Source organism: Triticum aestivum, chromosome 6D (assembly GCF_018294505.1).
Source record: "Triticum aestivum cultivar Chinese Spring chromosome 6D, IWGSC CS RefSeq v2.1, whole genome shotgun sequence".
Lineage (NCBI taxonomy): Eukaryota > Viridiplantae > Streptophyta > Magnoliopsida > Poales > Poaceae > Triticum > Triticum aestivum.
Genome location: NC_057811.1, coordinates 14,160,453 through 14,182,611, shown reverse-complemented (window position 1 = coordinate 14,182,611; position 22,159 = coordinate 14,160,453). Strand labels below are relative to the sequence as shown.

The window sequence follows — 22,159 nt, the reverse complement described above, 5'->3', positions numbered from 1 at the left end:
CTATCGTTATGTTCTCACCCTCACTGATGAGTTAAGTAGATATGGGTATGTCTACTTAACGAAACACAAGTCTGAGACCTTTGAAAAGTTCAAGGAATTTCAGAGCGAGGTAGAGAATCAACGTGCCAGGAAAATAAAGTTCTTACGATCAGATCATGGAGGAGAATACTTGAGTCATGAGTTTGGCACGCACTTATGGAAATGTGGAATTGTTTCACAACTCACGCCGCCTGGAACACCTCAGCGTAATGGTGTGTCCGAACGTCATAATCGCACTTTATTGGATATGGTGCGATCTATGATGTCTCTTACCGATCTACCGCTATCATTTTGGGGTTATGCTTTAGAGACTGCCGCATTAACTTTAAATAGGGCACCGTCGAAATCCGTTGAGACGACACTGTATGAATTATGGTTTGGGAAGAAACCTAAGCTGTCATTTCTGGAAGTTTGGGGATGCGATGCTTATGTCCAGAAACTTCAACCTGAAAAGCTTGAACCGAAATCGGGAAAATGCGTCTTCATAGGATACCTTAAGGAAACTATTGGGTATACCTTCTACCTCAGATCTGAAGGCAAGATCTTTGTTGCCAAGAATGAATCCTTTCTGGAGAAAGAGTTTCTCTCGAAAGAAGTGGAAGGAATGTAGAACTTGATGAAGTACCCCCTCTTGAACCGGAGAGTAGTACAGCACAAAAAGATGTTTCTGTGATGCCTGCACCGACTAGAGAGGAAGTTAATGATGATGATCATGAAACTTTGGATCAAGTTGCTACTGAACTTCGTAGGTCCACAAGGACACGTTCCACACTAGAGTGGTACGACAACCCTGTCCTGGAAATCATGTTGTTAGACAATGGTGAACCTTCAAACTATGAAGAAGCGATGGCGGGCCCGGATTCCAACAAATGGCTTAGCCATGAAGTCCGAGATAGGATCCATGTATGGGAACAAAGTATGGACTTTGGTGGACTTGCCCGATGATCGGCAAGCCATAGATAATAAGTGGATCTTTAAGAAGAAGACATGCGCGGATGGTAATGTGACCGTCCATAAGGCTCGGTTTGTCACTAAGGGTTATCGACAAGTTCAAGGAGTTGACTACGATGAGACCTTCTCACCCGTAGCGATGCTGAAGTCCGTCTGAATCATGTTAGCAATTGTCGCATTCTATAATTATGAGATCTAGCAAATGGACGTCTAAACGGCATTCCTTAACGGTTTCCTTAAGGAACAATTGTATATGATGCAGCCAGAAGGTTTTGTCGATCCTAAGAATGCTGACAAGGTATGCAAGCTCCAGCGCTCCATCTATGGGGTGGTGCAAGCATCTCGGAGTTTGAGCATTCGCTTTAATGAAGTGATCAAAGCATTTGGGTTTATACAGACTTATGGAGAAGCCTGTATTTACAAGAAAGTGAGTGGGAGCTCTGTAGCATTTCTCATATTATATGTGGATGACATACTATTAATGAGAAATGATATAGAACTTTTAGAAAGCATAAAGGCCTACTTCAATAAGTGTTTTTCAATGAAGGACCTTGGAGAAGCTGCTTACATATTGGATATCAAGATCTATAGAGATAGATCGAGACGCCTCATTGGTCTTTCACAAAGCACATACCTTGACAAGATATTGAAGACGTTCAATATGGATCAGTCCAAGAAGGGGTTCTTGCCTGTATTGCAAGGTGTGAGATTGAGCGCAGCTCAATGCCCGACCTCGGCGGAAGATAGAGAAAAGATGAGTGTCGTCCCCTATGCCTCAGCCATAGGCTCTGTTATGTATGCCATGCTGTGTACCAGACCTGATGTGAACCTTGCCATAAGTTTGGTAGGGAGGTACCAAAGTGATCCCGGTATGGAACACTGGACAGCGGTCAAGAATATCCTGAAGTACCCGAAAAGGACTAAGGATATGTTTCTCGTTTATGGAGGTGCCGAAGAGCTCGTCGTAAAGGGTTACGTCGATGCTAGCTTTGACACAGATCCGGATGGCTCCAAGTCACAAACCGGATACATGTATATTTTGAATGGTGGGGCAGTCAACTGGTGCAGTTGTAAAGTACACACGGATCTGAATGTCGCAGATCCGTTGACTAAACCTAGCAAAACATGATCAACACTAGAACTCTATGGGTGTTCGATTCATCACAATGTAACTAGATTATTGACTCTAGTGCAAGTGGGAGACTGTTGGAAATATGCCCTAGAGGCAATAATAAAATGGTTATTATTATATTTCCTTGTTCATGATAATTTTCTATTGTTCATGCTATAATTGTATTAACCGGAAACCGTAATATGTATGTGAATACATAGATCACAACATGTCCCAAGTGAGCCTCTAGTTGACTAGCTCGTTGATCAATAGATGGCTATGGTTTCCTGACCATGGACATTGGATGTCGTTGATAACGGGATCACATCATTAGGAGAATGATGTGATGGACAAGACCCAATCCTAAGCATAGCACAAGATCGTGTAGTTCGTTTGCTAGAGCTTTTCTAATGTCAAGTATCATTTCCTTGGACCATGAGATTGTGCAACCCCCGGATGCCGTAGGAATGCTTTGGGTGTATCAAATGTCACAACGTAACTGGGTGACTATAAAGGTGCACTACAGGTATCTCCGAAAGTGTCTGTTGGGTTGGCACGAATCGAGACTGGGATTTGTCACTCCGTATGACGGAGAGATATCTCTGGGCCCATTCGGTAATACATCATCATAATGAGCTCAATGTGACTAAGGAGTTAGCCACGGGATCATGTGTTACGGAGCGAGTAAAGAGACTTGCTGATAACAAGATTGAACAAGGTATGGGGATACTGACGATCGAATCTCGGGAAAGTAACATACCGGTAGACAAAGGAAATTGTATACGGGATTGATTGAATCCCCGAAATCGTGGTTCATCCGATGAGATCATCGTGGAACATGTGGGAGCCAATATGGGTATCCAGATCCCGCTATTGGTTATTGGCCGGAGGGGTGTCTCGTTCATGTCTGCATGGTTCCCGAACCCGTAGGGACTACACACTTCAGGTTCGGTGACGCTAGAGTTGTAATGGGAATAGTATGTGGTTACCGAAGGTTGTTCGGAGTCTCGGATGAGATCCCGGACGTGACAAGGAACTCGAGAATGGTCCGGAGGTGAAGATCGATATATTGGACGAAGGGTATTGGAGTCCGAAATTGTTCCGGGAGTACCAGGTGACGACCAGCGTGACCAAAAGGAGTTTCGGAGGCCCCGACAAGTGTTTGGGGGCCTTATGGGCCAAGGGGAGGGGGCACACCAGCCCACTAAGGGGCTGTGCGCCCCTCCCACCCCATCTCATGTAACCAGGAGAGGTGGGGGCACCTCCCCTAGGGCAGCCGCCCCTCGGCTTGGGGGGCCAAGTTTCCTAGGGGTGGGGGCGTCCAAACCCATCTAGGGTTTTCCTTGTGGCCGCCGCCCCTCCCCTAGGGAAACCCTAGGGCGCCTCCTCCTCCCCCCCTTCCCCCTATATATTGTGAGGGAGAGAGAGGGCTGCAGACGACACTTTCGCTGGCGCAGCCCTCCCCCTCTTCAACACCTCCTCCTCCTCCGTAGTGCTTGGCGAAGCCCTGCTGGAGAACCACGAGCTCCACCACCACGTCATCGTGCTGCCGGAGCTCTCCCTCAACTTCTCCTCTCCCCTTGCTGGATCAAGAAGGAGGAGACGTTCTCGGGTTGTACGTGTGTTGAACGTGGAGGCGCCATCCGTTCGGCGCTTGGATCGGATCTTCCGCGATTTGAATCGCCGCGAGTACGACTCCATCAACCGCATTCTTGTAACGCTTCCGCGTAGCGATCTTCAAGGGTATGAAGATGCACTCCCTCTCTTTCGTTGGTAGCATCTCCTAGATTGATCTTGGTGACACGTAGGAATTTTTTTGAATTATTACTATGTTCCCCAACAGAACTTGCATCGTTACCTTATTGAAGGCGTTCTCTAGTAGCTTTGCGATTGTGCTGGTCTTCATTGGCAGGCATCGGAAACTAGGATGAAAATTCTTGTCTTGGCCATCTCCGGCCGGACAAGGCAATGATGGCGCAAGGACGTTTGTCTTCTTGAAGACGTAGCTATAGAAGAAGTCAACTTAATCGTAGGTGTTTCTCCATAATAACAAATAAAACTAGATGTATGCATCATAATGATGTAGAAGCATGGGATTTTAACCTACCTTTCGAAGAGAAAATTCTAGTTGCATATCTAACCAATTTTTATTCTTGTTGTATCCCTTAAAATTAGAAAAGAGATTTGAAACGATTAGACGCCTATTCATCCCCCCTCCCCCTCCTCTAGTTGACCATACTGATCATTTGAGCAGGGGCGAAGCCGGGTTGTGGTTGTGTAGTCGCTTGACTACACAGGGATTTGGGAAGTGAAAGACCCCATATGCATGCGTACTCAGCTGCTCAATAAACAAATTCTGGTAATTGACTACAAGGGCCACTTGTCATCTGGTTTGGGCAACGTTTGGCTGGGTAAACAGAAGCAAACTAGCAAAGGAAGCCCTAACAACTACCTGATTGGTTGATCCACTAATCCCGTGATTTATCCATTCACAGTTGGATTTCTCAGTTGTTTCATCTTCCCGTGTAAATCTCACCAAAATAGAAAACTTAGGTGCGACCATTGATATGGGTGTTAGTCACATCTGCCGGAGTTTAATCTATTTTGGGTCAGCTCAATAACAATTTCAGAAATTCCTAATAAATTCTAGAGGCTCACTCAGCCAATTCGTGCAAGGCAAGAGATGAAACTAAAGTTTACTCCCACATTGCTAGTTTGGTAGGAGTTGGACCTTCTTTTAAGGGAGGTTGTTTCCCCACATGTATGAGCATGAGAATAAGAGGGACATTCACGCGCGCTCCTCCTCCACCGCTCGCCTCGGCTCAACGCGCGGTGGGTTGCGGGAACGAGCAAACCTCTTCAACGACATGGATGGCAAGGACATCGACCCCAAGACCGGTGCTTCTGCCGCTCTGCTCCGTACGTCTTTGTATCATTTTCTTGTTCTAGCCTCGGCTATATACATATGTTATGTTCTGGTTCACATGTGCAGATGCCACACTTTGATAGATTACATGACTTGTTTCATCTCTATTACAATAGTCATGTTTTATCTACTAGTTTTGTTAATAAAAGCATATGGTAAATTGCTCATATTTCCAACAACATCAACCTTCGGCTAGCCGGCAGCGTTCTTGATGCACCGTTAGTCATCATTCGAGGCCCTTCCCCTTTTATTGGTAAGTTTTATCTTCCTCCTCTTTTAATTTTTTTCTCTCACAATGAATACTAGGAACTTCATCGCAAAAAAATGAATACTGGGAACTAGAAGTAAGAGATAGGGTATTATTGAGGTTTTAGATGTCATTTTTCTCAATAATATCGCTCTTATGCATACATATCAAAATATGCATAATCGAAAGGGCCATCGGTCATATGTAGGGGTGGAAAGTGGTAGCGGATAATCCGAAATATCCGATATTCGTATTCGAGAAAATGCCTATTCGTATCCGAAACAGCGGCATCCGAACCAAAATGGAAATGGAAATTATCTGTATCCGAATTTATTAAACAAATAAAAAATAAAATATGGTAGGAGATTTTGACACAAATATGGATTTGGAAGTGGATATATCTGTATCCGAATAAGATTATGAGAGGTAATTTTCAAAATTTGGACCCAATCCAATTATCCAACATAAATGCCAAATAAGTGGTCAAATTTTACTCTTTATATGATTAAACTTATAAATTATTATGCATTACAGTAGTATTTATTCATAAACCTATTTATCATTGACTTATTGTATGTCACAAGTTGATTATTTCAGGTCACATAGCTATCGACTAATTTACTTAAGCAATATGTTGATATTATTCATATCCGTTCCGAATCAAGAAAATATCCAATACGTATCTGTATTCGAATAATATCCGAGCCACATCCGTATCCGATAACATCCATATTCGGATTCGTATTCGTTTTGAAAATATGAAAATGGAAGTGGTAAGAGCACTATCCGATCCGCATCCGATCCGTTTCCACCCTTAGTCATATGACTCTTCTGTTGCCGATATGTCGGTTTTCAGTTTTCTATTGTTAGACTGTTGGTTTGGCTATATGCATTTTAGTTATGCAGAGGCTGGGTGTTGCTCATCATGAGTTGTATTTACTTGATGCTACATTTTGAGTCAATAAAAGCACCCTCAATAAAAAGATAAAATTATTTTTGTGTACAATTTTTTGTTATAAAAATCTTGACATCACAACGTTTGGATCCGGGCACCGCCACTGGTTGGTAGTGTCACCGGCACATGCGTACAAGCCGAGAACGGCCAGGCGGCCTATATAATCCAAATAGAAGCCGAGAACGCGGCCACTCTGCTTTTAAGGGAGGCGAAGGGTTTTGTGTTTTAAAAATTAAAGTGAAAATATAAGCCAGACGAAGACGTAGTGTACTCGGCTTATACCGAACGTTGCTATAGTAGATGTTAAGCGCGCCGATGATGGCCACGTGACAAGGAACGTCTGTAAGCCGAGATCTTTTATAGTATATGCTAACCTTTTTCTTGGCTCCTCTCGGCTTATGTTTATTTAAACCGAGATCATTTTTGTTGCCGTGTGTTCTTCTTGTAATACTCGGCTTAAACTCTTATGAGCCGATTGCCCTAAAATTACGGGCGACTTACAACTCGACACATGGCAGCTTATAATTTTCCTGTAGTGCATGATTTATACCCAGTTTAGTTAGAGCTGATGGATTATTTGTTTATCGAGTAATCGTATGGAATGATCTATGTCCATATGTAGCAATCATTGTGTCAAAGAGATGGTTGGTGCGGATATGGTCATTGTAGTACTTTGTCGATCACTGTTTTGATCACTTTTTTTCTCGGTTAGGCATAGCTTTGTTCTTGTATGACTTTGCTCTTTGCCGGCATCTTTTAGGTATATGTGTGCCTTTGTGTTGGTTGTGGGCTTCCTAACAATGACGAGGGCGGGTGTGCGCTCACTATGTTTGTATCCACTTGATCCTTCATTTTGAGTACTTCCTCTATCCATCTATACAGGGCCTAATGTGTTTTTCGAGGCTAACTTTAACCACATGTTAGAGCAATAATATATGACATGCAAGTTACACAAAGCATACCATCAAATTCATACGTGAAAGGAGTTTTCAATGATATAATTTTCACATTATACATCTCATATACTATTAATCTTATCGATAGTCAAAGGCAATCTCGAAAAACATATTAGGCCCTATATATATGGATGGAGCGAGTAAATAAAATTCATCCTTTGTCGTAAGAAAAAAAATGTAGCAATCATATAGGGCGCCATCATATATTCATGTAGTCCCTGTATTTATGTGTTGTGCTATAAATATGGCGAGTTTCTATTTGAATGTATGTGTGCATAGACCTCGTCGCGTACACCCATCAGTTGTTGCTAGTGTTGCTCGACACAGATACAGCTAGTAGCCAGTGGCTTTGGCAGCGGCTTTCGGCGGGGATGGCTTCGGTGGAATGGGCGACGGCCGCGGTGGCATGGGCTTCGGGGGTGATGGCGGCGGTGGCATGGGCTTAGGAGGTGTGGGCGTCGGCTGGTTGTGGAAGCATTTGATCCCGCATGCTTTGTAGCAATCCCCTCGTTTACCTGTAAAACCAAAGGCAGCCGTGTTGGTTATATACTACGTACACATATACTATAAGAGTCGTAAGATGCATGTTACTTGTTTGGAGGGTGGTATATATACACATACATGGTGGCAGGGCGAGGCAGGTCTGGGAGACGCACATCTTGTAGCACACCGGCGGCAGGTCCTTGTAGCAACAGACGATGCACTTCTTCTTGCACTCGAAGTATTCCTCGCCGTCACCTTTGTTGCCACCTTTCTCGTCGTAGCCGTCGGCAATGGGGGCGCCTGAACCATCCTCGGTTTTGTGGATGGCAGCGAGAGTGCCGACGGCGGAGCGTACACCAACTGCACTGCCATCGGTAGAGTTGACGACATCGGGGGCGGGGGTGCCACCGTGGCCGTCGTCGCACGTGTGCATGCAGGAGGAGTAGCACGGCCAGCACTGGGCTTCCGTTGAGAGCTGCGGGGGTTGGGGGTCCGCCGCCCCTGCCGCGGCCAAGAGCGCGGCCGCGACCAGGAGGATGGCGATCTTGGCCGCCGCCATGGAGACTATGCTAGCTCTGCTACCCTGGTGAGGTGTGTGGGGGACTGGGGATGGAGATGGATGGGGTGTGGCTGGCTTTGCAGGAGGTGGTATATATGGTTGTTCGCGGGATGGGACCTGAACGCGTCCGGCTCCGGCAGCTATACGTACCTCCAACTCCATGCTTAATTTGCGCGTGGCCGTTTCACATGCGCCGCGCATGAATGCATTTGGGTACCTCCGTGCCTAAGTTGCTCGCGCCAGCTTCACATGCGTCGCGCATGAATGCATTTGGCTACCTGGCCGTAGGAAGCTAGCTAGGCAATGTTATTTTCACCTGTTTACCTTGTAACAAGACCTGTATTATGCTCATCTTTTGTTTTTGAGAGGAATTATGCTCGTCTTCTAAAAAGAAAGTGCATCCCATTGCAAAAATCCATCTCTGCACCCGAGCTCATCTGCACCCGCGCCGACGAAAAAAATCAAAACAAATACTAGAGAAATTCAAACAATTCCAATTTTTTTGTGATGTAGACAATTTGAAGCGTGAGGTCCGCTTCAATTTTCACATCATTTGGACAAATGAGGAGCTCTCAGCAAAAAAGACAAATTAAGGGTATGTAAAAATGTTTACTGTTCATGTACTGTTTTGGCCCGGTTTGTCTTTTTTGCTGAGAGCTCCTCAGATGTCCAAATTACATGAAATTTGGAGCGTGTCTCACGCATCAAATTGTCTACCGCACAAAGTTTCTTTTGGAATTTTTTGATTTTTGTGAATTTTTTACGAATTATTTTCTAACCGGGTGCAGATGAACCTGGGCACCGAGACACCCTACTCCATTGCCAAAATCTATCTCTGCACCCGCGCCGACGAAAAAAAATCAAAATTAATACTAGAGAAATTCAAAAAAATACCAAATTCTTTTGTGCTGTAGACAATTTGATGCATGAGGTCCGCTCCAATTTTCACATCATTTGGACAAATGAGGAGCTCTCAGCAAAAAAGACAAATTGATGGTACATATATCCTTTTCTCTCCATGTAGACAGAAATTCTCTCATTGTCTCTTTTTGTTTCCTAGTCGACGCTTAACCTTTCTTTAAGTCAAATCTTAATCTTGACCCGATAAGCAGTCCGACTAGCAGAAATTAATCATTCTATTTAGAAAATTGTTAAACATAGAAGGTACCGTTCTCCAAGATTTACAAACATATAGTATGTGTACATGTTTTTAGTCTTCATTCTTTCTTTGGTGAAAAACGAGTATAATACATGTGTACCATGCACACTCTCTAAGGGAAACTCCAACAATGAGACCCATTTCGTCCAGATGGGTCGTTTAGATCCATGTGGGCAAAAGACACGGCCCAGTGCGGTGACCCATTTCGCAAATATGTATGCATGTTGTCCGTGGGGACACAACTCCACCGTAAATTTGGCCTTTCGTCCGCCCCGGCTTCATGCGCCAGTGGCCCAACTACCGCCGAGTCATTCCTTTTTAAATGCAAGCATGAGGGGGGGGGGGGGGGGGGGGGGTAACCCGTTCCACGCGCGCCCATTCTTCTCCGTCCATCTCCCCCCTCCCCTTCTAGGCCGACAACCAACACTAGCCACCGCCCACAGCCGGCGCAAATGTCGTGGAAGTGGATCCCTAGGAAGGCCGGGAAGCATGACCACGAGGAGGCAGGCTCTTCCTCGAAGCGGCCCCGCGCGGCCTATTCACCGTGACACCGCCAGGGGCGGCAGCGGGAACGCCATGCCCGCTGACCAGTGCACGCGTCTACATGCCATTGCCCGACGTCCACCTGTCAAACGATTGGCATCTGAACCAGGAAGGGTCACAATGCTGGCCATTCTGGCCTCCAAACGAGCGCCGGAGGTGGTGATCCGCTATTGTCGAGCTCAGCTCCCCGACGACCTCTACCATGAACCGGCGTTTGCCCAGGACAGCCCATGGTGGGACACCTGGTTCTACGACGAGCAAGACCAGCGATGCCGGTCGTGCTTCACCACCCGTGCGTGTGCTCTAGCATACGAGCCTTCACGAAGGCTCGTGGTGAAGGCGGCGGAGGAGGAGGAGGCAGGTTGGGCGAGGCACCTAGCTAGCTATGCTATTTCCAAGACACAATGTTTGGAGTTTTCTGAAACTTGACAGTTTACCTACTTGCATGGGTGCGTCGATGCATCTCTCTTCATCAAGCTACATGATGAGGGTGAGAAGCGATACTCATTCCGGAACACTGGTTCATGTTTGTGTTCAAAGCCGAGTAGGCACCGAACTATTTCACCTGCATGTTTTAGAAGTCTGCAACTGCAGGGAAAGATTCAAAGAGATAGATGGGCTGAGTACAACGCAAGGCCAAACCCAATTTCAAAATCATTCCATGTGTGCCCTAAAAAAATTCATTCCATGTGTGTCTCGCGTGCCGTTGCCTAATTTGCTAGTATTTGGCAGTTAAGGGTGCCAAATATAGACAAATTTGTATGCAGCGCGCACCCACCACTTTGCTAGTATTGTCAGTGGGCCGGCCTATCTAACCATTTTAGCATTTTATTTTTCTGAGAAGCTCGTCTTTTTTTTGGGAAGCTTCCAAAAGCATCTGGGACAGGTTTAAGGGATGGTTTTCTCTGGTTTTTATAAGGCGAGTTTTGTTCTTTGTGGTGTGTTCCTTTTTTCTTGCTTTATTTTCATTAATTCCTAAAGTCTTTTCATCAAATTAGCGAACTTTTTTCAGATTCGTGAAGATTTTTCAAATTCACCACCATTTTGTAAACCCGCAAGCTTTTTTTTAATTTGTGAACAATTTTCAAATTGATGATTTTTTTCAAATTCACAGACTTTTAAAAATTCATGCATTATTTTTAAATTCATGAAAAAAATTCAAATTCACAAACTTTTTCAATTTTATGGAAGTTTCAAATTCAAAAATTTGCTAATTTGCAAACATTTTCGAAATCCATGAATAATTTTCAAATTCATAGAATTTTTAAAATTCATGACCTTTTGAATATTCGTGAAACTTTTTCAAATTTGTAACTTTTTAAGAATTCATGAACTTCTTTTAGATCCGTGAGGTTTTTTGATATCTACGAATTTTTTCAGGTTCACATTTAAAAGAAACACCATGAACTTTTTTTAAACTGGTGGACCTTTTAAAAATATGAACATTTTCTAATTTAAAAATTACATCCAGATCCATAGAAACACTGAAGCGAGTCAAAGGCGCGCAACCGTTATCGCCCCTCCCTTGCTATTTATTTTCAATCATGGTAGTGCAACGACACTAGAAATAACAGAAATCACCTCCATATCCGTAGACCACCTAGCAACGACTACAAACACTGAAGCGAGTCGAAGGCGCGCAACCTTTATGGCCTCTTCTTCGCTAGAGTTAGGCAAACCTTGTTGTAGTAGACAGTCGGAAAGTCATCGTGCTAAGGCCCCATAGGACCAACACACCTGAACAGCAACCGCCGCCGTTGAAGAGTAGCATATATCGGAAGGATCCAACCGAAAGACACACGAACGTAGACGAACTACGACAAGATCCAAGCAAATCCACCAATGATAAATCCACCAAAGAAGCACCTCCACACGCCCACCAACCATGCTAGAAGTACCGCCAGAACAGGGACTAGGCGTGAAGAACCTTATTCCATCTTCAGAAAGTCGCCTCCGTCTCGTCTTCCTGAACAGGATACGAACCCTAACAAAACTTGAAGGAACATCTAAAGACGGAGCCCTCCCGCCAGCAAATGTCGGGATCCACCGCGCCGCCATGGCCCTAAGGCCACCGGAGACGAGGTGGACCGGCGGCGGAGCCGGCGGGTGACAGAGGAAACCTAGCCTTTTCTTTTCTTGGGGAGGAGGTGTAACTTTTATACGGCGGCAGTGTTTAAACAAAAAGAAACTGTCATGTATTCGGAAGAAAATGCCACCTCTCCTCACTTCATCACAACTAAAAATGCAATCAAGTCGTTTGCATGTGTCACCTCCCTTGAAGAACGTTCTAGGAGGTTCCTTTGGCTAAGTGGCCGTAGGCAAGCAGCTTCTGAAAAGAAAGTGCACCTCCTGGGTCCCATTGTACATTGTCTTCTTTTCTCTCCATGTAGAAAGAAATTCTCTCATTGTCTCTTTTTGTTTCCTAATCAAATCTTAACCTTTTTTAAGTCAAAGCTTAATCTTGACGTGAAAAGCACGTTCGACGTAAATCTGTTTGTATGTTGTCTGTCAGACGTAAATCTGCCCCAAATTTGGGTTGGTCCACATGGACAGCTGACGCACGCACCGCACACCCACGCACTCTTATCCCTCCGCCTCTACCACCGGCCTGCATCACGATGGCGGCAGGCAGTGGCGGAGCTTGCAGCCCAAACATGGGCGGGCCAACAAGAAGAACATAACTTATGGGTTGCTGTTTTAAGGCCCAAGAGTAAATGTATACTGTATAAAACTTCATGGGCTGGGCGGGCCACGGCCCATTCAGCCTTGTTGAAGCTCCGCCAGTGGCGGCAGGCCCTGCTGCCAAACGGTGATTGGGGTCTCTTTGATGGTGATGGTGGCATCGTGTGGGTTGACGGCAGGTCGGGAGCGTGGAAATCATTGTGGCGTGTTGCGGTCCTCTCCCCTTGCAGCATCTGATGTATGGGTGGCGACCTAGCTCATAGCCGAGATAGTGGCAGTCGGGGGCGTGGCCGTGCTGCTCAACCATTTTGGTTCTCGGCCTGTAAGGGCCTGCTCCGGACACTACTCGTAGCAGCAGGATCTGCCTTTTGTGCTCTAGTTCTAGCACTGGCGGCCCCTGGGCCGACGTCCCTCGGCAGAGCTCTCTCTAATGAGGTCGTAGTCGGCAGTGATGTGCTCTGCCATTGGTATTAGTCCTTCTCGCGACTACTCCGGCCTATGGCGGCGACCTCGCAGTGGATTGCGTGGCCACTAAAATACCTTTGTGAGGGTTCCTCTCTCCAGATCCGGTGATTTTTTCGGCGATGATATGCAAACTATGGGTGACAACTTGACACAAAGGGATGATTCGAAGGCGGATGCGCATCACATGGAGCTGCTGGGGTTGCGGAAAAGTAGTGGCGACAATACACGAGTGACTTTGATGGTAGTGCTAATCGGGCACCTAATATTGAGCTTCGGAGTGAAAGCCTAGGTCTAAACTAAGTAATTTATACATGTGAATGATGATCTTTTTATTGTCATTACCTTATTGCAGGCATTACTCAAATCAATTCTTTAGGGTGAAAACCAAGAAGTTGGCCTTGGGAGGTTGGATCCGGTGATGGTGGCGTTTGAGTGTCACTCCCTTCTTAAAGGCATTACTATTGAAGAACTTTTTTGTCCACGTGGTACCATGAGATGGTTGGTGTAGATCTGGTCATTATCGTAGTTTGTCGATTGCGGAAGCGATCGTTTTGGGTTTTTATTTAGTTTTCTTCGCCTATGTATAGCTAGCTTTGGTTACATATGACTTCGCTACTTGCCGGTGTGTTTTGTGTGTGTCTGCGTTGATCTTCTTTGTGTCCATCCTAGCTAAGAAGAGGCTGGATGACCCTGAAAAAAGAGGTTGGGTGTGTGCTCGTTGTTCTTGTATCCTCATAATGCTCTATTATGAACGAATAAAATCCACCCTTTATTAAGTAAAAGAAGCTCAGAAGAAATTGGAGTGCCCTCGGATAAAGGAGGCAGAAATGTCCTAGGAATTGCTGCGAAGGATGTAATTACCAAGGATTCAACAACAATAGTTGGAGATGGTACTACAAAATAGGAAATAACAAAAAGGATGACACAAATCAAGACCCAGATTGTGGTCTGTATGTGTATTGTGAATTTAATATTCTTTGTTTCCATGTCCTATTTGTGTAATCAAATCTTTTACTGAAATTAGAGAGAACCAACACAGGGGCCTCAATTAAAGCTTGCTTGAGAACATCAAAGGATTTCTTGGGCTTTTCCGAATTTGCTTGAGAGCGGTCCTTGCATTAGTATGAGTTTGTGGACGCGTAACGAAAAACAGTAATTTTGCTTTCCTCCGCACTTTGGCCCCCATTCTTTCGCACCCCAACGTCGGTGGAGACTCAGAGAGCTGCCTCAAATAGCTTAGCTTCAAATAGCTTTTCCTGCACTAGCGCACATCTCACTAAAGTGTGGATGAAAATGCCTTGACTAAAATTTCGTTACGTATCTTTATTTTTCTCCCAGGTTACTGACATGAACATAAAAATGAAAGCTAAAAGAGAGGAGAACCAAATTATATGGTGATGGTGTTGCCATTCAGGTACAGCTGACGTTCCACACTAAGATACATATTGATCGATGCACTAGGCTACAATTCCAGAAAGGCACCCGGTAAGGCACTAGGTTGCATTAGCAGCGTATAATAGCTATAAGATAATACATCTTGGTTATAAGTAAGAGCACAGACTGAAACTGAGCTAAAGGAAAAGAAACCAAGGGTTGAAGACACGCTGAATGCAAGAAGGGTAATGCTTTCTCCTTGTTAACTTCCAATTGATTTTTGGGATGTGTGTACCTGTTCGTCTCATTCAGAGGACCTTCTTCATAGTCTTACATTGCATGCCATCGACGAAGAAAAGAAATGCACATCTCCAGGCCTTAATTGTAAAGAGCATCCCAAACCACAACCAGAAACCAAACACAATCCCAGCTATAACAAAGTAGTACAACCACTGATCCTCCTCTTCAACATTTCTCTCATTCGGGGCGAGCGGAGTCTTTTCACACAGAATGTCCAAAGGAAATCCACATAGCCCGGAGTTGTTGGAGTAAATGGATGGGTCGGTTAGGGTCTGAATTTGACTCCCAATGGGTATCTTGCCCGACAGATGATTAGTTGAGACATTCAACGTGGTTAGCCACAATAAGCTTGAGATGCTCGGAGGGATTTCACCTGTAAGTTCATTAAATGATAGATCGAGGGATTCAAGAAAAGTCAAACTACCAATATTTTCAGGAATGTTGCATGACAGATGGTTTCTTGACAGGTTCAGAAACTGAAGGCCCTGAAGGTTGGTTAGCTCTTTAGGGATGCACCGAGACAACAAGTTATCAGATAAATCAATACCGGCTAATAACCCGATCGCTCTTTGGAATTTCTGCTCCTTGCCCTTCCATATTATGTCGATTCTATCATTGTATTTCCACTCCAGGAGCAGTCCCGTAGTCGATAGATTTTGTGGATGCTTCATGGAGGTCAAGCTGCCTAAGGATACCGGAATAGAGTCAGTCAAGCTATTGTCTGCCATGTCGAGCACCTGAAGTTGCGAAAGCCCTGATAACTCCGGAGGAATTTCTCCAGTGAAATTGTTTGATCTGAGGCTAAGGATTCTCAACAAAGGGACCTGACTCCCGATCCATGGAGGGATAACACCAAAGAACATGTTGTTCCCCATGTCCAGGGTGGTCAGCAAGTTGCAGCCCTCTAGAACCGGCGGAAAGACACCAACGAAGCCATTTCCGGCGAGGTAAAGAGACCTAAGAGAGCAGTTGTGGCTTGCCACAGGTGCGGGGATTATACCTGAGAAGGAATTGTGAGATAGATCCATGAACAACAGAGACTCTAGGTTCCACAAGCAGTACGGAAGCTTCCCTGTGAGCCGGTTGTTCGATAGGTCCATGAAGGACAGATGGTGGAGGCTGCACCAGCAGTCCGGGAGCTCCCCGGTCAGCAGATTGTCTGACAAATCTAGTGCAGAGATGTAGAGCCTGCAGAGCTGGTGTGGGATGTTACCTACGAGGCTGTTATTGTAGAGCTGAAGGTCGAAGAGGCTGCGCATGTCACCAAGCTGCGGCGGGATTGAGCTGTTGAACCTATTGCTGCTGAGGTCGAGGATAGCGAGCGAGTCGCAACCCTCAAAGAATGGGAATGGTCCAACAAAAGAATTTCTGGTGAGATGTAGCGTGGTGAGAGAGCAGTTGTGGCTTGCCTTAGCCACTGGGAATTCACCTGAGAATGAGTTATAGGACAGGTCTATCTCCTCCAGAGCCTCCAGGTTCCACCAGCAGTCCGGGAGCTTCCCAATGAGCCCGTTGCTTGACAGGTCCATGACTCGCAGAGACTGGAGGTTGCACCAGCAGTTCGGTAGCTCTCCACTGAGGTGGTTGTTGCTCAGGTGCAGTACCCTTAAGGATACTAGCTCGCAGAGCTGGTGTGGAAAGGGGCCGCTTAACGTGGTGTTGCTGAGGTCGAGTGTTTCGAGGGAGCGCAACCTTGAGATGCTCACCGGGATGGTGCCGCTGAGGTTATTGTGACCAAGGCCTAGAATGGTGAGCGCCGGGAACGCCAGGGTGTCGAGCGTATCGAGCCCGCCCGAGAGACCGAGTCGGTAGAGACTTAGCTCCACGACTCTTTCTTTGTCGCAGTACACCTGATCCCAGTCACAAACCGGCGTGGCCCGGGTCCAGGTTGAGAGCCCGGCTGCGTCGATGAGGCTGGCCTTCCATGCCAGAAGGGCATCGGCCTCTGAGGGCACCACCGCAGCAGTCGTCGCCGGGATGGCGGCCGCCAGCAAGAAGAGTGCGGCCGCGCCGGCGAGGTGAACTAGTCTTGTCATGTCCACGGACGGACCCGGAGTGAGATGCTTGTGTGTAGGGAAAAGTCAGGTCCGCGGGACACACTGGATCGCACAATAGAGTACTTATAATGGATATGCATTGGCAGGCGCAATCAACGTCGAGCGCACTCTGTAGTTAGTCTGGCTTACACCAGCGTACGTCCTTACCCTCGTCGTCTGTATGCATATGCCGGCCGGCAGACCAGGCTCTGCGACAGGGCGACGAATGGCGGCTTCAAACGTATTCAAATAGCACCGATCAAGAACAAGTCGAAAGATCCCAAAACGCCGCCGGCGCTCCCTAGCTACCCAAGATCCAGGTCCAGTCACACACGGGCGTACTGACTGCTGACTTGATGAGTGTTTTTTTTTTCTTTTTTGCGGGGCTATTCTTATTCACAATTTAGAGCATCAGCCGTTCGGCCCCACAAGGCACCGAAAAAGAGCCGTCTGGGGGTGAACCGGCGCTAGATTGGCGTCTGGGGTGACTTTGTTCCCAGTCGTCGGCCCACAAGTCGCCCCTGGTTCGGCGATATTCCGTACAAATATATCCAAACTCGGCGATTTTGGCACGAACTCGGCGAAACTTCATTGAAATTTGTAAAAAAAACATAAAAACATGCAAACTACGCCTAGCCGCCACGGCCGCCGCCGTCGCCGTCGTCTACATGCCAAGAAGCCTGTAGAAGCGGGTGTAGTCGCCATCGTCGTCGTCGTCGCGCGCCTCGCCTGTGGCGCCGTCGTCCCTGCTGCAGCCCTGGCCAGGGTCGCCGACGCGCGGTGGGGCGCTGGACGGCCCGGCCTCGTCCTCCTCGTCGCTGTCGAGGACGATGACGCGGCCCTCCTCGCGCCCGCGGCGCCGGGCCTGGAGCTCTGCGTACACACGGCGCTGGCGGCGTACCTGCTCCCAGATGTAGTCCTCCTTCGCCCGCTTGAGGGCGGACTCGTCGTCGAGGGCCGCCATCTCGATGTGCTCCGGCTTCACCGGGAGCAGCCCCGGCTCGGGCTTCGGCCGGACGAGGCGGAGGGAGCCGCGTGGGGAGGGCCGGGCACCACCCTCGTTGATGACGAGGGCGCCGCTGCGCGTACGGCACCCGAGCGGCGTCTCCTTCGGCTCGGGCTTGACGGGGCGGAGCGCCGGCGAGCCGGAGCCCGACGAGGAGGACGACCCCGGCTCCATCCGCCGCGGCGTCCAGGAGCTACCACGGCGGCGAGAGAAGGACAGCCGCGGCGGGTACTCGAGGCACGACACGTTGCCGGTCTCGATGTGGTCGAGGACGGCCTTGAAGGTGCGGCCTGGCACGCCCCACCACTCGCGCCGCCCGTCGGTGTTGAGGCGGCCGCGGGGGATGACGCCGTTGGTGGAGGTGATCTGCTCCTCGCGGCGGCATTGGAAGTTCATGGTCCAGAGGGTGTGGCTGTCGGCGGCGTAGCGCGGCTCGTTCCGCTGCTCCTCCGTCAGGGACGAGCGGATGCGGGTGATCTCGGCCTGCCGCGCCGCCCCTTCGGGCACCTGTGGCACCAGGACGCCAGCGGCACTCAGCCTCCACGTCCCCGACACTCGCATGTCCGGGGGCACCGAGTACTCGGCCTCGTAGAGTAGGCGCGCCTCCGGCTCTTGGAGGTGGCGGCGGCCGAAGCCGTTCGCCGCCGCGCCGTCGCCTGGGAACCTCTCGGCCATCTGTGCGTCGGCGGGAAGAGGGGAGAGGGTTGCTTTCGGCGCCGGAGAGGGAGGAAATGAGAGCTGTGGCGTCCACCGGCGGGGAGGTCGCCTTTTATAGCCGCAGCTGGGGCGGCGATGGGCTGCATGCCGGACGACGCGTGGCGGGAGAGGGCGGGACGGGCGTCGCGACGCCTTCACTGCGCCGCCCGTGAGGCATCAATGGAGGCTGACCGGCACGGCAGCGCGGTAGCATTCGCATTGATTCCCGCGGGAACCGAGGCGATGAAGCGGCGTCTCGCTGACTCGGCGGGCCCATCCTCTTTCGCGGCAAAAACGCTCGCCCCGGCGCCCCCGGGCGCCCCCAGCCCGCCGGGTTCAGCCTGGGTCCGCCGGCGCCAGTTTTGGCCCAAACAAGCGAAAAACGGGTTCCTGGGGCGCGACTGGGCTGATTTTTGGGCGCCAGCGCGGAAAAATCACCTGGGAGGGGGGCCTGTTGGGGGCGCGGCTGGAGATGCTCTTAATGCATTTACTTCCTCTATTCCAATGAATAACATGTGCACTTCGCAAAATGAAAACTTGACCATAAAATATATGAATAATATACATTTTGTGACTTCAAAAGTAAACCACTGAAAACTTCTTTTCAATACAAATTCAACCGTATATTTATTATAATCCACATTTGGTTGTTCTGATTTACGGTCAAACTTGAATCCATTGAAATGAGGAAGTATAAAATAGACATGGAAGTTCAGAAGGATGTTTGTTTTTAATCCTCCTAAAAGCGGCAAAATAGGTAATGGAGCTACTTGGACAAACGGGACTATCACCATGGGAAATGATTATAGTCATCCGGCCGATTGTACGCCTCGCATCCGCTGTGTTGAGAGCCAACCACGTGTCAGACCAGTCCCACGCATTGCAAGCCTCAGATTTTTGCAACATTTCATGTTTCCGAAACATGAGGAATGTCGCAGTGACAACATGACAGTGCATCCTAACCAAAAACACGACGGTGCGACGATGTGGGTGAAAAAATTCTGCAACATAACATTTGTTTCAAAAAAAAATCTGTAACACAACACCTATTACATTCTACAACATGACCTCTGGCGTAAAAAAATCTGCAACACAACATATGTTGCAAAATTGGATTTTGCAACACAACCTCTGTGGCAAAAGTGGAAAAAGTGAAGCATAACGCTCGGCGCTAGATAACGCCAGATCTAATGGCTCGCAAGGCAGCAGATCATTTAAAAACACCCATCGCCCTACACGTAGTACGTCTCTAACACAATCCAGGGTTTTGGCCTGCCCTTGGCTCCGATAATCTATCTATCTTCTATCTATCTATCTATCTATCTATTATATACTTAAAATGATAGAAAACGAACGGTTAAGATTCATCTGTACAAAGTTAAGATATTGAATGGTTGAGATTTGTTATGTAGGGCATGATGGATCGCTAGGGGCTAGATTGGGTGCCGTCCGATTGTAACTAAGGAAGAAAGTTCAGCTTAAAAAAAGTTGTCCGACTGCATGTAGGAGTTGTAGATGTTCTAAAAGAGCTGGTCCTCCACGTCTTCATGTAGGAGTTTTAGTTTTAGGCCACTGCTAGGCGTCATCCGGCTGACGCGAGAGAATCATAAACCGCCTCATGAGCCATTGGATGAGGCGATGCGCAGCTGTCCGATATGTGCCAGTTGGTCCACGAGCGTAAGTGCTTAACCCAGCAGAAATTGACTCCGTCGTCTCTCTAGTGCAGCACTCCTCCATCGCTCTTCATCATCCCGTCTTGTACTGCTGCGGTGCTGCCTGTTGACGACCCGCGCAATCAGCCGGTCATCTCCGCCACATCAAACACCCCCGTTGCATTGACGCTTCTGCGTCGTCTAGCTCACAGGCTCGACAAGATTCACCTAAGATGACCGGTGCATCCTGTTGCGTGCGTTGGGAGAGCTGCATAGCAGCGCCGGTGCCTCATGCCGAGTGCGTCGGGAGAGCTGCATAGCAGCGCCGACGAGGTTGCATAGCAGCGCCGGTGCCTCATGACGAGTGCGTCGGGAGAGCTGCATAGCTAGCACCGATGAGGTTGCATCGCAACGCCGGTGCCTCATGCCGCGTGCGTCGGGAGAGTTCCATCGCAGCGCCGGTGCCTTATGCCGCGTGCGTCGGGAGAGCTGCATAGCAGCGCCGGCTAGGTTGCATCGCAGCTCCGGTGCCTCCTGTCGCGTGCGTCCAGAGAGCTGCACAGCAGCGCCGGCGAGGTTGCATTGCAGCTCTGGTGCCTCCTGTCGCATACGTGGGGAGAGCTGCATAGCAGCGCCGGTGCCTCCCGTAGCTCCGCGCCCCATCCAACTTGCAACGCCAGCAACGTCGATGAGGTTGCATCGCAGCACCGGTCCACAGCGCGTCGCACTCCGACTAACAGCGGCTTGAATGCTTTATCAGAGCACTGGCTGGCACCGGCGAGTGCGCAACACCACAAAACGGCCATGGTGGAGAGGCGCACTGGCTTGGGGACAGCGCGTCCATGGCGGAGAGACGCATGGCCTTGGGGCAATGGCTTGGGGACAAACACGTCCATGGAGGAGACACGGACGGCTTGGGGCATTAGCTTGGTGACAGCACGTCCATGGTGGAGAGGCGCGGAAATCAGCAGTGGAAGGAATCGAGAGGTTAGAGACGAGGGATCACGGGGATGGCTCGCCTGTTTCGCTAAGAAATAAGGTTGGGCGGTGGCGATGGGCAGGGCCCACAACGACGCGTGGCGTGCAGAGCGGGCGGTTTATGCGAGTTGTGTTATCAATCGGTTGAAACAAAGAGATTTCCTTTAGATTTTCTAAAAGAGCTGGTCCACGTGTTCCACTCAAACATGTCCCAACCACAGTTATATAAAAGGAAAATGTTCATGCCCGGTGCGCCGGCCGAACTTTCGGCCGGCCCATGCGCCACGTTGGATCCTATGAGCCAGCCACGTCCACTCCCCACGCGTCATTTATGGGCCCTGCAAACCGCATCCATCTTCCTCCTCCCTTATCCCTTTCACACAGTTTTTCCCCAAATCAAACGCGACCTGCTCCGACGACGTCCGCCTCCATCTGCCCCGCGCATTTCCGGCAAGCAGCCGCATCCACCTCGCCCTGCGCTGCTCCGGCGACCTCCTCGCCTCCACCTGCCCCCGTGCTGCTCTGACGAGGGGCTGCATCTACCTACCTCCACATTTCTCCAGCCTTTTGACCTGCCCTACGCTGCTCCGGCGAGCGTCTCTCCCTCGACCTGTCGCCATGCCGCTCCGGCGAGCGTCGTCGTGCTCCACCCGTGCGGGAACGGCGACTACGTTGTGCACGACCGGACGAGATGCTGGAATCGGTGTCGGCGGGAGCTTCAATCGGTGGTATTTTTTGCTACATCTGGCTTCTTGTTTTGCTGGAATCAGCAGCATTTTTTGCTACGATCCCCCTTGTTTGAGTGCCTTTTGCTGCAACCAGTCCAAAACTTTGCTACCATCATTTTGTTTTTTGCTACTACCGTTGGAGTCCGTCTTTTGATATTTTTTTGCTTAATTAGATCCATCTTTTTGCTGGAACCACTCTAACTTTTTGTGACCATGGTCTTTGAAATTTGCTTCTGCCGTCTTAGTTTTTGCTACCACCCTGTTTTTGACTTTTTGTTGGATCCATCTTATTTTTGCTGGAACCACTTTAAGT

At 48.5% G+C, this 22,159-nt stretch overlaps 2 protein-coding genes across 2 annotated transcripts; both read right to left on the bottom strand.

The window, feature by feature from the left end:
• Nucleotides 1-7,270: 7,270 nt before the first annotated feature.
• On the bottom strand, nucleotides 7,271-8,311 carry LOC123143087 (transcriptional-regulating factor 1). Its single transcript, XM_044561882.1, has 2 exons — nucleotides 7,807-8,311; nucleotides 7,271-7,700 (listed from the first exon to the last, which is right to left on the bottom strand). Exons 1-2 carry the CDS (start codon nucleotides 8,225-8,227, stop codon nucleotides 7,519-7,521), a joined length of 603 nt encoding a protein of 200 aa, XP_044417817.1. The 5' UTR covers nucleotides 8,228-8,311; the 3' UTR covers nucleotides 7,271-7,518.
• Nucleotides 8,312-14,758: 6,447 nt separating this feature from the next.
• Nucleotides 14,759-20,803, bottom strand: LOC123141288 (probable LRR receptor-like serine/threonine-protein kinase At4g36180). Its single transcript, XM_044560466.1, has 3 exons — nucleotides 20,379-20,803; nucleotides 18,927-18,984; nucleotides 14,759-16,600 (listed from the first exon to the last, which is right to left on the bottom strand). Exons 1-3 carry the CDS (start codon nucleotides 20,801-20,803, stop codon nucleotides 14,759-14,761), a joined length of 2,325 nt encoding a protein of 774 aa, XP_044416401.1.
• Nucleotides 20,804-22,159: the final 1,356 nt, after the last annotated feature.